At 47.9% G+C, this 15,839-nt stretch overlaps 1 protein-coding gene across 1 annotated transcript in view; it reads left to right on the plus strand.

Annotated features, from left to right (window-relative positions):
- The first annotated feature begins 8,417 nt into the window (after positions 1-8,417).
- The window catches only part of NSMF (NMDA receptor synaptonuclear signaling and neuronal migration factor), a 96,833-nt gene continuing 89,411 nt past the window's right edge, over positions 8,418-15,839 (plus strand). Inside the window, exon 1 of the mRNA XM_065572354.1 lies at positions 8,418-8,556. Within this exon, the coding sequence (XP_065428426.1) occupies positions 8,534-8,556 (23 nt within the window). The 5' untranslated portion in view covers positions 8,418-8,533. The remainder of the gene's footprint in view (positions 8,557-15,839) is intronic.

Below are 15,839 nucleotides of genomic sequence, written 5' to 3' on the forward strand. Positions count from 1 at the left end.
CTCCCAGGCTACCTTGGCAGTTATCCCCCTATTATCCCTTTATTAATGTGACAAATTAATAAAGAATGCATGAATTTGAAACAACAATGACTTTATTGCCTCTGCAAGCGATGATCAAAAGGGGGAGGGGAGGGCGGTTGGCTTACAGGGAAGTAGAGTGAACCAAGGGGGTGGGTTTTCATCAAGGAGAAACAAACAGAACTGTCACACCGTAGCCTGGCCAGTCATGAAACTGGTTTTCAAAGCTTCTCTGATGCGCAGCGCACCTAGCTATGCTCTTCTAATCGCCCTGGTGTCTGGCTGTGCATAATCAGCAGCCAGGTGATTTGCCTCAACCTCCCACCCCGCCATAAACGTCTCCCCCTTACACTCACAGATATTGTGGAGCACACAGCAAGCAGCAATAACGATGGGAATATCAGTTTCGATGAGGTCTAACTGAGTCAGTAAACTGTGCCAGGGTGCTTTTAAACATCCAAATGCACATTCTGCACTTGCTCAGCCTATAGTTGAACAGCTCCTGACTACTGTCCAGGGTGCCTGTGTCTGGCTTCATGAGCCATGGCATTAAGGGGTAGGCTGGGTCCCCAAGGATAACTATAGGCATTTCAACATTCCCAACGGTTATTTTCTGGTCTGGAAAGTAAGTCCCTTGCTGCAGCCGTTCACACAAACCAGAGTTCCTAAAGATGCAAGTGTTATGTACCTTTCCCGGCCATCCCATGTTGATGTTGGTGAAACATCCCTTGTGATCCACCAGTGCTTGCAGCACCATTAAGAAGTACCCCTTGCGGTTTATGTACTGGCTGCCAAGGTGGTCCGGTCCCAAGATAGGGATATGCATTCGGTCTATCGCCCCACCACAGTTAGGGAATCCCATTGCAGCAAAGCCATCCACTATGACCTGCACATTTCCCAGAGTTACTACCCTTGATAGCAGCAGCTCCGTGATTGCGTTGGCTACTTGGATCACAGCAGCCCCCACAGTAGATTTACCCACTCCAAATTGATTCCACACTGACAGGTAGCTGTCTGGCATTGCAGGCTTCCAGAGGGCTATCACCACTTGCTTGTGAACTGTGAGGGCTGCTCTCATCTTGGTATTCTTGCGCTTCAGGGCGGGGGAAAGCAAGTCACAAAGTTCCATGAAAGTGCTCTTACGGATGCGAAAGTTTCGTAGCCACTGGTAGCCTGTGCTTGTTTCCCGGGCCCGGAATCGGTGTTCCACAGCACGAACCTGCCCCATTTCCACCATGATGTCCAAATTGCCAGGGCCCATGCTTTGAGAGAAGTCTGTGTCCATGTCCTCATCACTCTCGTCACCGCGCTGCTGTCACCTCCTCGCCTGCTTCTGAAGTTTCTGGTGCTGCATATACTGCAGGATAATGCGCGTGGTGTTTACAGTGCTCAGAACTGCCATGGTGATCTGAGCGGGCTCCATGCTTGCCATGATATGGCGTCTGCAGGAGAGCAGAGTGGCAGCGGAAGCGGTCATTCGATGATGACAGTTTGCAGTCCTACTGCACCGTCTGCTGCCAGCAGCACCCAGGACACAACAGCGGCGGCTGAGCTGAGCGGACTGCACGCTTGCCGTGGTATGGCGTCTGCGCGGAAAAGGCGCAAAACGATTGTATGCCGTTGCTCTCACGGAGGGAGGGGCGACTGACGACATGGCTTACAGAGTTGGCCTACAGGGAATTAAAATCAACAAAGGGGGCAGGTTTGCATCAAGGAGAAACACACACAACTGTCACACTGAAGCCTGGCCAGTCATGAAACTGGTTTTCAAAGCCTCTGTGATGCGCAGCACACCTAGCTGTGCTCTTCTAATCGCAAACAGCCTAGTCAGCAAACAGTGCTAGCAAGCTTTTAAACATCCAAAGGCACATTCTACCACCATTCTGCACTTGCTCAGCCTATAGTTGAACTTCTCCTTACTACTGTCCAGGCTTCATGAGCCATGGGAGCAAGGGGTAGGCTGGGGTAGGTGTGACCGCATGGTGCTGCCGGCTGGGAGAGCAGCCTGAGGCAGAAGCCTCCAGCTCGCATGATATTTCAGGCAGGACTGAATCTCCATGAGACAAAACTTAAAGAAGAGAATGACCTGGAGTCACTCCCATTTATAAAAAGAAGAACAGGAGGACTTGTGGCACCTTAGAGACTAACAAATTTATTAGAGCATAAGCTTTCGTGGACTACAGCCCACTTCTTCGGATGCATCCGAAGAAGTGGGCTGTAGTCCACGAAAGCTTATGCTCTAATAAATTTGTTAGTCTCTAAGGTGCCACAAGTCCTCCTGTTCTTCTTTTTGCGGATACAGACTAACACGGCTGCTACTCTGAAACTCCCATTTATGTCCAGGTGTCCCTGACCGACCTCACCGAGGTTGGCCAGGAGCACCCAGGAGATGACGGCTAGCAGTTGTATTGCACCGTCTGCTGCCGCGAAGGCAAGGAACTGCTGCTGTGTAGCAATGCAGCACCGCATCTGCCAGTGGCACCCAAGAGACGTACGGTGACGGTGAGCTGAGCGGGCTCCATGCTTGCCGGGGTATGTCGTCTGCACGGGTAACCCAGGAAAAAAGGCGAGAAACGATTGTTTGCTGTTGCTATCTCAGAGGGAGGGAGGGAGAGGGGCCTGACGACATGTACCCAAAACCACCTGTGACAATATTTTTGCCCCATCAGGCATTGGGAGCTCAACCCAGAATTCCAATGGGTGGCGGAGACTGCGGGAACTGTGGGAAAGTCGACGCTAGCCTCGATACTGTGGACGCACTCCACCGACTTAATGCGCTTAGTGGGGACACACAATCAACTGTATAAAATCGATTTCTAAAAAATTGACTTCTATAAAATCGACCTAATTTCATATTGTAGACATACCCTTAGTGTAGGATGTGTACAGGGATGTGAATGACATGTCAGGGTCATCAAGCAGCCCCTGCTGTGTGGAACTGTTAGACTGGAAATCTGAGGGCATCTCAGTAAAGCATTAAGCAAAACAGGAACTGGAACACAGTTGGGAACATTGCATTGAGTTCAGACAGAGCACCATGGATTGCTTCAAATCATCTGCACCATGGATTGCTTACAAATGGCAGGGATGGAACCACTTGCGTGTGGTAGCTTGGATTCATCTGCTGGCACACTAGGCAGTGCGAGTTCTGCTTACTGGTGGCATGATGGGATTCATGATATAGCTTGCTCTGGGCAAGCTGGCATGTTAACTGATATTATGATATGCCCAGCTGGTCCCATTAAAAGTCGCAAGAACCATAAGACCCTCCCAGACTGTCCCTATCTCTCCTTGCCCAATAGAAGAGTTGCCAATTACTGAGTGACATTCTATGGCCAACTAAATGATCATAATGATCCCTTCTGGTTTTAAAATGTATGAATCTGTGACATGATTTATGCTGGCTAAGGAGAGGTTAAGATGAAGACAGCTGCAACTTTCCCTATAAAGATATGAAAGGTATATACATGTAAAAGTTGTGCGCATTTGATTATATCCTTCTGCCCTCACTCCACGCCTTCAGGTTTAGCTTGTCTTTTTAGATTGCAAACTTCTCAGGGCAGGGACCATGTCTCCATATAGGTTTGTACAATGCCTAACCTAATGGGGCCCCAATCTTGACTGCAAACTGTAATATCAATATAATAAACAATAACTATGGTTTAATTATGAGGCCTTCATTCTGATTGTTTGTGGGGGATTATTTCTAGGCTCCAGCTGCTCTTGTACTTTGTTAATGATAGCTGGATCCGGATCAAGCAACCCGGTTGGGAATACAGTACATGATTTCAATGAGAACAATAACTAATTAAGACTATCTCAGTCATGAAGAACAGAGAAAAAAACCAAACCCTTCATAGAATGGGAGCAAATTGAATATCAGAGAGATCTGAATGTGGGCAGATAATTAGAACTATATTTCATGGGAACATTTGCTGGGGTAAGTATGGAAAAGGCTGGCAACTTCACATATTCTAAGTATCATAACATCTTTCACCAGGGGTTGGGCTCATGCCAGTGCTGATCACGGAATCATAGATTCATAGGACTGGAAGGGATCTCAGGAGGTCATCTAATCCAACCCCCTGCTCAAAGCAGGACCAATCCCCAACTAAATCATCCCAGCAAGGAGATTCCACCACCTCCCTAGGTAACCCATTCCAGTGCTTCACCACCAAAGTTTTTCCTAATATCCAACCTAAACCTCTCCAACTGCAACTTGTTCTGTCAGCCTCCTTGTAAGCGGAGACTTACATTTGTAAGTTGCACTTTCACAACAAAGAGATTGCACTATAGTACTTATATGAGGTGAATTGAAAAAAACTATTTCTTTTATCATTTTTACAGTGCAAATATTTGTAATAAAAAATAACATACACTGATTTCAATTACAGCACAGAATACAATATCATAGAATCATAGACTTTAAGGTCAGAAGGGACCATTATGATCATCTAGTCTGACCTCCTGCACAACGCAGGCCACCGAATCTCACCCACCCACTCCTGTATCAAACCTATGTCTGAGCCATTGAAGTCCTCAAATCATGTTTTAAAGACTTCAAGGTGCAGAGAATCTTTCAGCAAGTGACCCGTGCCCCACGCTACAGAGGAAGGCGAAAACCCCCCAGGGCCTCTACCAATCTGCCCTAGAGGAAAATTCCTTCCCAACCCCAAATATGGCAATCAGCTAAACCCTGAGCATGTGGGCAAGACTCACCAGCCAGACACCCAGGAAAGAATTCTCTGTAGTAACTCAGATCCCACCCCATCTAGTGTCATATATGAAAATGTAGAAAAACATCCAAAATATGTAATAAATTTCAATTGGTATTCTATTGTTTAACAGTGCGATTAAAACTGTGATTAATCACAATTAATTTTTTTAATCGCAATTAATTTTTTTGAGTTAATCGTGTGAGTTAACAGCGATTAATCGATAGCCCTAGTCACAATTAATTGACCATGCATCACTGAAACCATGCAAAAAATACCGTGTAAATCGAGGCCTGACTGTAGTTTGCATTTGTCCTTATTGAATTTCATCCTATTTACTTCAAACTTTTTCTCCAGTTTGTCCAGATCATTTTGAATTTTAATCCTATCCCCCAAAGCACTTGCTACCCCTCCCAGCTTGGTATCATTCACAAACTTTATAAGTGTACTCTCTATGCCATTATCTAAATCATTGATGAAGATATTGATTAGAACTGGACCCAGAACTGATCCTTGGGAGACCCCACTCGTTATGCCCTTCCAGCATGACGGTTTGTTTATCAGAAAGTCATTCAAGACAGTATCAAAAGCTTTACTAAAGTCAAGATATACCACATCTACTGTTTCCCCCCTTTCCAAAAGGCTTGTTTCCCTGTCAAAGAAAGCTATCAAGTTGGTTTGACATGATTTGTTCTTGAAAAATCCATGCTTATTGTTACTTATCACCTTATTATTTTCTAGATATTTGCAAATTGATTGCTTAATTATTTGTTCCATTATCTTTCTGGGTACAGAAGTAAAGCTGACTGGTCTGTAATTCCTCGGGTTGTCCTTATTTCCCTTTTTATAGATTGGTACTATATTTGCTCTTTTCCAATATTCTGGAATCTCTCCCATCTTCCATGACTCATCTATCTCCTCAGTCGGCTCCTGGAGTATTCTAGGATGCATTTCATCAGGCCCTAGTGACTTGAAGACCTCTAATTTGTCTAAGTAATTTTTAACTTGTTCTTTCCCTATTTTAGCCTCTGATCCTACCTCATTTTCACTGGCATTCACTATATTAGACGTCCAATCACTACCAACCTTCTTGGTGAAAACCGAAACAAAGAAGTCATTAAGCACCTCTGCCATTTCCACATTTTCTGTTTTTGTTTCCCCCCCATTGAGTAATGGGCCTACCTTGTCCTTGGTCTTCCTCTTGCTTCTAATGTATTTGTAGAATGATTTCTTACCCTTTATGTCTCTAGCTAGTTTGATCTCGTTTTATACCTTGGCCTTTCTAATTTTGTCCCTACTTATGTTGTTTGTTTATATTCATCCTTTTTAATTTGACCTAGTTTCCACTTTTTGTAGGACTCTTTGTTGTTATTTTTAGATCATTGAAAATCTCCTGGTTAAGCCCCAGTGGTCTCTTGCCATTCTTCCTATCTTTCCTATGCAGTGGAGTAATTTGCACTTGTGCCCTTAATAATGTCTCTTTGGATAACTGCGAACTGTCTTCAATTGTTTTTCCCCTTAGACTTGCTTCCTTTGGGATCTTACCTACCAACTCCCTGAGTTTGCTACAGTCTGCCTTCTTGAAATCCATTGTCTTTATTTTGCTGATTTCCCTCCTACCATTCCTTAGAATCATGAACTCTTCCATTTCATGATCACTTTCACCTAAGCTGCCTTCCACTTTCAAATTCTCAACCATTTCCTCCCTATTTGTTAAAATCAAATCTAGAACAACCTCCCCCAGTAGCTTTCTCCACCTTCTGAAATAAAAAATTGTCTCCAATACATTCCAAGAACTTGTTGAATAATCTGTGCCCTGCTGTGTTATTTTCCCAACAGATGTCTGGGTAGTTGAAGTCCCCCATCACCACCAAGTCCTGTGCTTTGGATGATTTTGTTAGTTGTTTAAAAAAGCCTCATCCACCTCTTCTTCTTGGTTAGGTGGTCTGTAGTCATAAGCACTGACTTGCCCTCTGCCCGGTGGGTGCTCGACCCTTCCACCCCTGCCCCACCTCTTCCCACCCCTGCACTGCCCTCGCCCCGCTCCCATTCCACCCCATTCCCCCAAGTCCCTGCCCCTGCCCTGCCTCCTCCCCTGAGCACGCCGCATCCTCATTCCTCCCCCTCCCTCCCGGAAAGTCCTAAGCGCCGCCAAACAACTGTTAGGCAGCGGGCGGGGGGGGGGGGGGGAACAGGAAGCACTGGGAGGGAAAGGGAGGAGTGCGGACATGGTGCACTTGGCGGGGGGAGAAGGAGATGAGGAGGGGGGAGCTTGGCTGCCGGTGGGTGCGGAACACCCGCTAATTTTTCCCCATGGGTGCTCCAGCTCTGGAGCACCCATGCAGTCAGCACCTATGTCTGTAGTAGACCCCTACCATGCAATCGCTCTTGTTTTTTACCCCTTTTATCCTTTCCACAGAGATTTGCAACAAGTCTGTCTCCTATTTCCATCTCAACCTCAGTCCAGGTGTATAAATTTTGAATATAGACGGCAACATCTCCTCCCTTTTTACCCTGCCTGTCCTTCCCTTCTATACCAATATTCCAGTCATGCGTATTATCCCAAGTCTGCCAAATTTGTCATAGTTGTTTATTTACTAGCATTTTGAGTTCTTCCTGCTTATTTCCCATACTTCTCACATTAGTATACAGCCACCTAAGATACTGATTTGATTCCCCCCCCTCCCCAGTTCTGTCTTGTCTCTCCTTTATCCCTGCTATAACAGCCCATGTTCCCCCCAAATTCCGACCCTACTCCCAGGTCTCCATGTTTTTGACTTACCTGTGGGCTTTGGTCACCTGCCTCCTTTGAACCTAGTTTAAAGTCCTCCTCACTAGGTTAGCCAGTCTGTATCCAAATATGCTCTTCCCCTTCCTTAATAGGTGGACTCTATCTTTGCTTAGCAGTCCTTCTTCCTGGAACAACATCTTGTGGTCAAGGATGCCAAAGCCCTCCTGGCGACACCATCTTCCCAGCCAGGCATTCACCTCCAAGATGCATCTGTCTCTGCCTGGGCCCCTACCCTGGACCAGAAGGATCAAGGAGAACACCACCTGCACTCCCAACTCCTTCATCCTTAGTCCCAGAGCCCTATAGTCACTTCTGATCTGCTGAGGGTCATACAGGGAGTTTGCCTGGGAGCCGTCCGAGAGGAGGTATGCTACGTGCTGCATTAGGGGGGCTGTGTTGGTGAGTATCTGAGTGCCTGCTGCTGGGACAGTTGGTCAGTTTGACCGTGTGCTTGATTGCTTGCTTGTTTGTTTGAAAAGTGTGAATTGGGAGTGCTTTGTTCCAGGTGGGCCTTGAGTGGGCCTGACTGGTATATAAGGGCAGTCAGCAGCGAACCAGCTGAGCGGCGAACAGCAGAGGCTAACAGCGGGAGTTTGCCTGGGAGTTCACTTGGGGAGAGCGCACTGAGGCTTTCATCTGCAGGTTTCTCTGAGTAGTTCCTGCAACAGTTGAGGAAATTCTTAAGAGGACGGTGATATGGAAGGTGAGCGATCAGCTGTTGTAACCTGCACAGGTTGTGCCATGTTTGTCTTTCTTCCACAGGACAGAAACGACTTTGTCTGTACAAAGTGCAAGCTGGTCTCCATATTGGAAGAGAAGGTTCGAGGGCTGGAGAAATGAGTATCGACTCTGCGTTGCATAAGGGAAAATGAAGATTTCCTGGACAGATGTCAGGAGATGCTTCTACGGCCGCAATGTTCTGAAGATTCAGAGCAGGCGCAGCAGGGACAGAAGGATTGTGAAGAGGTTTGGCAGCATGTGACCTCCAGAAGGAGAAAGAGGAGTGTCCATGAACCAGCAATGGAGATACAGGTGAGCAATCGTTTCCATGTTCTCTCTACAGGTACTAATGCGGAGAGTGGACTAGATGACCCATCTGAGGGAAGGGAGCAGAAGGAGACTCCACCGATTGGAAGGCAAAAGATGCACTGTCCTAGGGATGGGGGTTCCACGACCACCACTCCCAAGAGGAGGAGGAGGGTGGTGGTGGTCGGGGACTCCCTCCTCAGGGGGACTGAGTCATCTATCTGCCGCCCCGACCGGGAAAACCGAGAGGTCTGCTGCTTGCCAGGAGCTAGGATACACGATGTGACGGAGAGACTGCCAAGACTCATCAAGCCCTCGGATCGCTACCCCTTCCTGCTTCTCCATGTGGGCACCAATGATACTGCCAAGAATGACCTTGAGAGGATCACTGCAGACTATGTGGCTCTGGGAAGAAGGATAAAGGAGTTTGAGGCGCAAGTGGTGTTCTCATCCATCCTCCCTGTGCAAGGAAAAGGCCGAGGTAGAGACCGTCGAATCGTGGAAGTCAACGAATGGCTACGCAGGTGGTGTAGGAGAGAAGGCTTTGGATTCTTCGACCATGGGATGGTGTTCCAAGAAGGAGGAGTGCTAGGCAGAGACGGGCTCCGCCTAACAAAGAGAGGGAAGAGCATCTTCGCCAGCAGGCTGGCTAACCTAGTGAGGAGGGTTTTAAACTAGGTTCACCGGGGGAAGGAGACCAAAGCCCTGAGGTAAGTGGGGAAATGGGATCCTGGGAGGAAGCACAAGCAGGAGAGTGCAAGAGGGGAGGACTCCTGGCTCATGCTGAGAAAGAGGGACGATCGATGAGTTATCTTAAGTGCCTATACACAAATGCAAGAAGCCTGGGAAACAAGCAGGGAGAACTGGAAGTCCTGGCACAGTCAGGGAACTATGATGTGATTGGAATAACAGAGACTTGGTGGGATAACTCACATGACTGGAGTACTGTCATGGATGGATATAAACTGTTCAGGAAGGACAGGCAGGGCAGAAAAGGTGGGGGAGTTGCGTTGTATGTAAGAGAGCAGTATGACTGCTCAGAGCTCCGATATGAAACTGCAGAAAAACCTGAGAGTCTCTGGATAAAGTTGAGAAGTGTGAGCAACAAGGGTGATGTCGTGGTTGGAGTCTGCTATAGAACACCAGACCAGGGGGATGAGGTGGACGAGGCTTTCTTCTGGCAACTAGCAGAAGTTGCTAGATCGCAAGCCCTGGTTCTCATGGGAGACTTTAATCACCCTGATATCTGCTGGGAGAGCAATACAGCGGTGCACAGACAATCCAGGAAGTTTTTGGAACGTGTAGGGGACAATTTCCTGGTGCAAGTGCTGGAGGAACCAACTAGGGGCAGAGCTTTTCTTGACCTGCTGCTCACAAACAGGGAAGAATTAGTAGGGGAAGCAAAAGTGGATGGGAACCTGGGAGGCAGTGACCATGAGACGGTCAAGTTCAGGATCCTTACACAAGGAAGAAAGGAGAGCAGCAGAATACGGACCCTGGACTTTAGAAAAGCAGACTTTGACTCCCTCAGGGAACAGATGGGCAGGATCCCCTGGGAGAATAACATGAAGGGCAAAGGGGTCCAGGAGAGCTGGCTGTATTTTAAAGAATCCTTATTGCGGTTGCAGGAACAAACCATCCCGATGTGTAGAAAGAATAGTAAATATGGCAGGCGACCAGCTTGGCTAAACAGTGTAATCCTTGCTGATCTTAAACGCAAAAAAGAAGCTTACAAGAAGTGGAAGATTGGACAAATGACCAGGGAGGAGTATAAAAATATTGCTCAGGCATGCAGGAGTGAAATCAGGAAGGCCAAATCACACTTGGAGTTGCAATTAGCAAGAGATGTTAAGAGTAACAAGAAGGGTTTCTTCAGGTATGTTAGCAACAAGAAGAAAATCAAGGAAAGTGTGGGCCCCTTACTGAATGAGGGAGGCAACGTAGTGACCGAGGATGTGGAAAAAGCTAATGTACTCAATGATTTTTTTGCCTCTGTCTTCACGAACAAGGTCAGCTCCCAGATTGCTGCACTGGGCAGTACAGTATGGGGAGAAAGTGACCAGCCCTCTGAGCAGAAAGAAGTGGTTTGGGACTATTTAGAAAAACTGGACGTGCACAAGTCCATGGGGCCGGATGCGCTGCATCCGATGGTGCTAAAGGAGTTGGTGGGTGAGATTGCAGAGCCATTAGCCATTATTTTTAAAAACTCATGGCGATCGGGGGAGGTCCCAGATGACTGGAAAAAGGCTAATGTAGTGCCCATCTTTAAAAAAGGGAAGAAGGAGGATCCGGGGAACTACAGGCCAGTCAGCCTCACCTCAGTCCCTGGAAAAATCATGGAGCAGGTCCTCAAGGAATCAATTATGAAACATTTAGAGGAGAGGAAAGTGATCAGGAACAGTCAGCATGGATTCACGAAGGGGAAGTCGTGCCTGACTAACCTAATTGCCTTCTATGATGAGATAACTGGCTCTGTGGATGAGGGGAAAGCAGTGGATGGTTGGCAGCCGGTTTCAAGCGGAGTGCCCCAAGGGTCGGTCCTGGGGCCGGTTTTGTTTAATATCTTTATTAATGATCTGGAGGATGGTGTGGACTGCACTCTCAGCAAGTTTGCAGATGATACTAAACTAGGAGGCGTGGTAGATACACTAGGGGGTAGGGATCGGATACAGAGGGACCTAGACAAATTAGAGGATTGGGCCAAAAAAAAACCTGATGAGGTTCAACAAGGACAAGTGCAGAGTCCTGCACTTAGGACGGAAGAATCCCATGCACTGCTACAGACTAGGGACCGAATGGCTAGGTAGCAGTTCTGCAGTAAAGGACCTAGGGGTCACAGTGGATGAGAAGCTGGATATGAGTCAACAGTGTGCTCTTGTTGCCAAGAAGGCTAACGGCATTTTGGGCTGTATAAGTAGGGGCATTGCGAGCAGATCGAGGGACGTGATCGTTCCCCTTTATTCGACATTGGTGAGGCCTCATCTGGAATACTGTGTCCAGTTTTGGGCCCCACAATACAAGAAGGATGTGGAAAAATTGGAAAGAGTCCAACGGAGGGCAACAAAAATGATTAGGGGGCTGGAGCACATGACTTATGAGGAGAGGCTGAGGGAACTGGGATTGTTTAGTCTCCAGAAGAGAAGAATGAGGGGGGGATTTGATAGCAGCCTTCAACTACCTGAAGGGGGCTTCCAAAGAGGATGGAGCTCGGCTGTTCTCAGTGGTGGCAGATGACAGAACAAGGAGCAATGGTCTCAAGTTGCAGTGGGGGAGGTCCAGGTTGGATATTAGGAAAACCTATTTCACTAGGAGGGTGGTGAAACACTGGAATGCGTTACCTAGGGAGGTGGTGGTGTCTCCTTCCTTGGAGGTTTTTAAGGCCCGGCTTGACAAAGCCCTGGCTGGGATGATTTAGTTGGGAATTGGTCCTGCTTTGAGCAGGGGGTTGGACTAGATGACCTCTTGAGGTCCCTTCCAACCCTGATATTCTATGATTCTATGATTCTATGATACCTTGCAGTATCATTAGTACCCGCATGGATGAGTACCATGGGGTAGTAGAAGGCCGGATGATCCTCGACAATCCCTCCGTAAGATCTTAGCTATGGGCCCCTGGCAGGCAGCATATCTCCCAGAATGCCATGTCAGGGTGACAGATGGGTGCCTCTGTGCCCCTCAGAAGAGAGTCACCAAGCACTACTACCCTATGCAGGGCCGGCATTAGGAAGTGTGGGGCCCGATTTGAATACCTGGCAGTGGTACAGGTCTTCGGTGGTACTTTGGCGGCGGGTCCTTCACTCGCTCCAGGTCTTCTGAAGGACCCACTGCCGAAGTGCCACCGAAGACCCGGACTGCCTCAGGGTGAGTAAAAATTAAAAAGTTAGGCGCTCTTCTTGCAGGCGCAGGGCCCGATTCAGGGGAATCAGCCTAAAGCCGGCTCTGACCCTATGTTTCCTCCTTGGAGTGGTGGCTGCGATCCTCCCAGCCTTGGGGGTACATGGCTTCTCCTCCTCCACCATGCCTTGAATAGTGCACGTAGTGCTGGTCGCCCCATCTCAAAAAAGATACATTAGAATTGGAAAAGGCACAGAGAAGGGCAACAAAAATGATTAGGGGAATGGAAGAGCTTCCATACGAGGAGAGAGTAAAAAGACTGGGATTGTTCAGCTTGGAAAAGAGACGACTAAGGGGGATATGATAGAAGTCTATAAAATCATGACTGGTGTGGCGAAAGTAAATAAGGAAGTGTTATTTATCCCTTCACATAACACAACAACTAGCGATCAACAACCCATGAAATTAATAGGCAGCAGGTTTATAACAAACGAAAGTGCTTCACACAACACACAGTCACTCTATGGGACTCATTGCCAGGGGATGTTGTGAAGGCCAAAAGAATAACTGGGTTCAAAAAAGAATTAGATTGATGGACTATCCTCCACAAATCTAATCTATGGGGTCTTTAGTAATGGGACAGCCCAGCAACACCCAGAGATATTGGGTTTTAAAAGTATGACATTATTATCTAGATCTAGAAGATCTGTCTCTGACCCAATGTGACTCTTGCCCATTCTGGGCCTTGGGCAGCAATATTTTGGGGGAAATGCCACATTTATGGGGAGAAGGAGGAAATGTTTATCTGCCAGGTTGATCTTTTTGAAGCTGTTCTGTTTGAGTGAAAGTATAAGCTCTGGGGACACAGATTAGTTAATGGTCTGAGTGCAGGGGAAGCAGTCAAAGGTGGGCGATACATTCTGTGTCACAAGTATGTCATGCCCACATACCTGGCCTGTGTGCATGTACATGTGTATCTCACCAGACCTGTTGCCATGGTGAGCCTGCTGGCGGAGCAGCCCTCCCATGGTGCCAGGCCCTGCTCTAGTAGAGGCTGCGCCTGCCTTGGCTGTTGGCTACATCCTCTCTGGCTCAGAGTACCTGATCTGAAGCCAGAGCCACCTATTGCAGCCCCCTTCCCCAGCAAGAGGGACGTGGGGGTGGAGGAGACCCCATGCCAGGAAGCAGCTGGGTCAGGGCCTAGCATTCCCCTCAACAAGGGAGAGAGAGGAGAAATTCCTTCCCCCCACACACTTCGGGGTGGAGATGGGGAATGGAGCAGAAAGTCCTAGTGGGGACTCTTTGGAATGCTACTCTGAGTAAGAGAAATGGGGATGGGGAGACAGACCCCCTGAAGGTTGGGAACAGCGTGGGGAGGGGGATTCCCCATGGAGGAATGAGAGGAAATGCAGAGAGAGAGAAGCCCTAGTATGGAGACCAGTCAGAGAGACCCTCAAAGTGGAGAAGGGGAATAAGGGGAGAGAGATCCCCAAGTGGGTAGGAGGACAAGAGAGAGACCCCAATATGGGGGGAGAGGCCTGCAAGAGGGAGAACCATAGGAGAGGAGAAACGTAGGAGAGACCTGTCCCCAGAGGGTGTAAAGTGAGCGGTCTCCCCACCCATATAGGAGGTGATTAAAGGGGGAAGGCGAGTTGGATGAGCACCTGCAAAAAGAGAGAGCCCAGAGCAGAGGCCAGAAGCAAGCAGAAACACCAACAGGGAAGAAGAGGAGAGAGACCTCAGTTGGGAGACTCAAGAAGGGGTCAGGATTGGGTGGGGCAGGAGCTAATAGGGCAGCCAGGGGTGGGAGAGTGCGGGAAAGGAGAAAAGAGGAACATAGGCAGCAAAATTAATCAGACCCTGAATGAGACAGAAGAGGAGTGAGGAATGAAAGATGATTCATAGACTTTAAAGCCAGAGGGGAGAGCTATGCTCATCTATTCCAGGAGTTTGGGGCCACAATGGCTCTGCCCTTCCCATGCTGCTAAATGGGAAGGGGCTCCTGGCCAGATGCCAATTAGATGGCCGGGGGACGGGGGGGTGTCCAATGATGGAGAACCACTTAGTCTGATCTCCTGCAGATAACAGGCCTTAGAATTTCACCAAGTGCTTCCTACAGCTGAGAGAACTAATCTTCCCTGCTAGGTAAGTGCCACTATTGAGCCCAGTAATCTGTGGTTTGAACTAGAGGACAGCAGAAAAATCATCAGAGGCCCAGCACACCACTGTTATTTGTATTATCTGTGTGCCATGTACTTTACAGATTGGCAGGAATAGTGGGAGGTGTTCTGCTATGTGCTACGGCAGCGTATAGGGGCTTTAAATGCCCCTTTGCCAGCCAGGCAAGAATTCCCCTGGCACAAGCCTTATGCAGGACAGCTGCAGACTGCCCTGTGCAGGGCCCTCAGTTTGGGAGGGCATGGGGCTGGGCACAGGTGCTAGAACTAGGGGTGCTGCTGCACCCCCTGGCTTGAAGTGGTTTCCATCACATACAGGGTTTACAGTTTGGTTCAATGGCTCTGAGCACCCCCACTATACAACTTGTTCCAGTGCCCCTGGGGCTGGGAGCGGGAGGAGGCAGAACTGGGGACTACCTGAAAGCAGGCGAGGGAGTGGTGGGGGTGGAAGCAGTAAAATAGAGCAGCTCCTGACTGCGCTGTGCTATACTGAGGGTTGCTTTGGACCACAAAGCACCCTAGAATAGAAGAATCAAGAGTGGTTTAAAGCCACTTGTGCCCTCCCTGGGCTGCGCCTTTCTGTACTGAACCTCCTGGAGGCACAGCACAGCATCTCTGCCAAGGTGCCTGCCCTGGAGAATTGGATCTAAATAGACAGCCTACATATGACGGGAGAGGGCAGCAATGAAAACCAGAGTGATGGAAAGGACATGTGCAGGATTGCCAACTCTTCCCATTTTATTTCAAGTCTTGAGATGTTTGGAGTTTTCTTAAAGCCCACCTCCTGGAAGATATCAGTATCCGTTTGCATTTGGAAAGGAAGATGATATCTGTCTGTATTTGTGCAAGTTTCTTCATGAGGTTGATAGATTTCCATTCCATACGGCTAAATGCAGTGCCTTGCATGGTGTCGAGTATCAGTTGCTCTGTTGCTCCTGGAAGATGGTGATTATGACAGCTTTTAGTTTTCAGCTTTTAGTTTAAAAAAGAATAAGTTTCTAGTCCTCATGATTGCAGAGAAGAGCTGGAAAAGATGACCTGAATTTAACCTAATGGCTCAGTAAATAACAGACAAATAAAAGGAACCCCAAAGTTATTACTTTTGAAAAATTGAATGATTTTTCACCAATCTCATGATTTTCTGTGGCCTGACTCATAATTTCTGACCATTTGGGGCTGGCAATGGTGGAAACTGTGCTTCACTCAGCCTTTAACTAGTCGGATGTTTTAAAGTTTTAAAATATTTTTATAGACTGTTGCCTAGAAAATACAACCATA

This window comes from Chrysemys picta, chromosome 18 (genome assembly GCF_011386835.1).
Source record: "Chrysemys picta bellii isolate R12L10 chromosome 18, ASM1138683v2, whole genome shotgun sequence".
NCBI classification, from domain to species: Eukaryota; Metazoa; Chordata; order Testudines; family Emydidae; genus Chrysemys; species Chrysemys picta.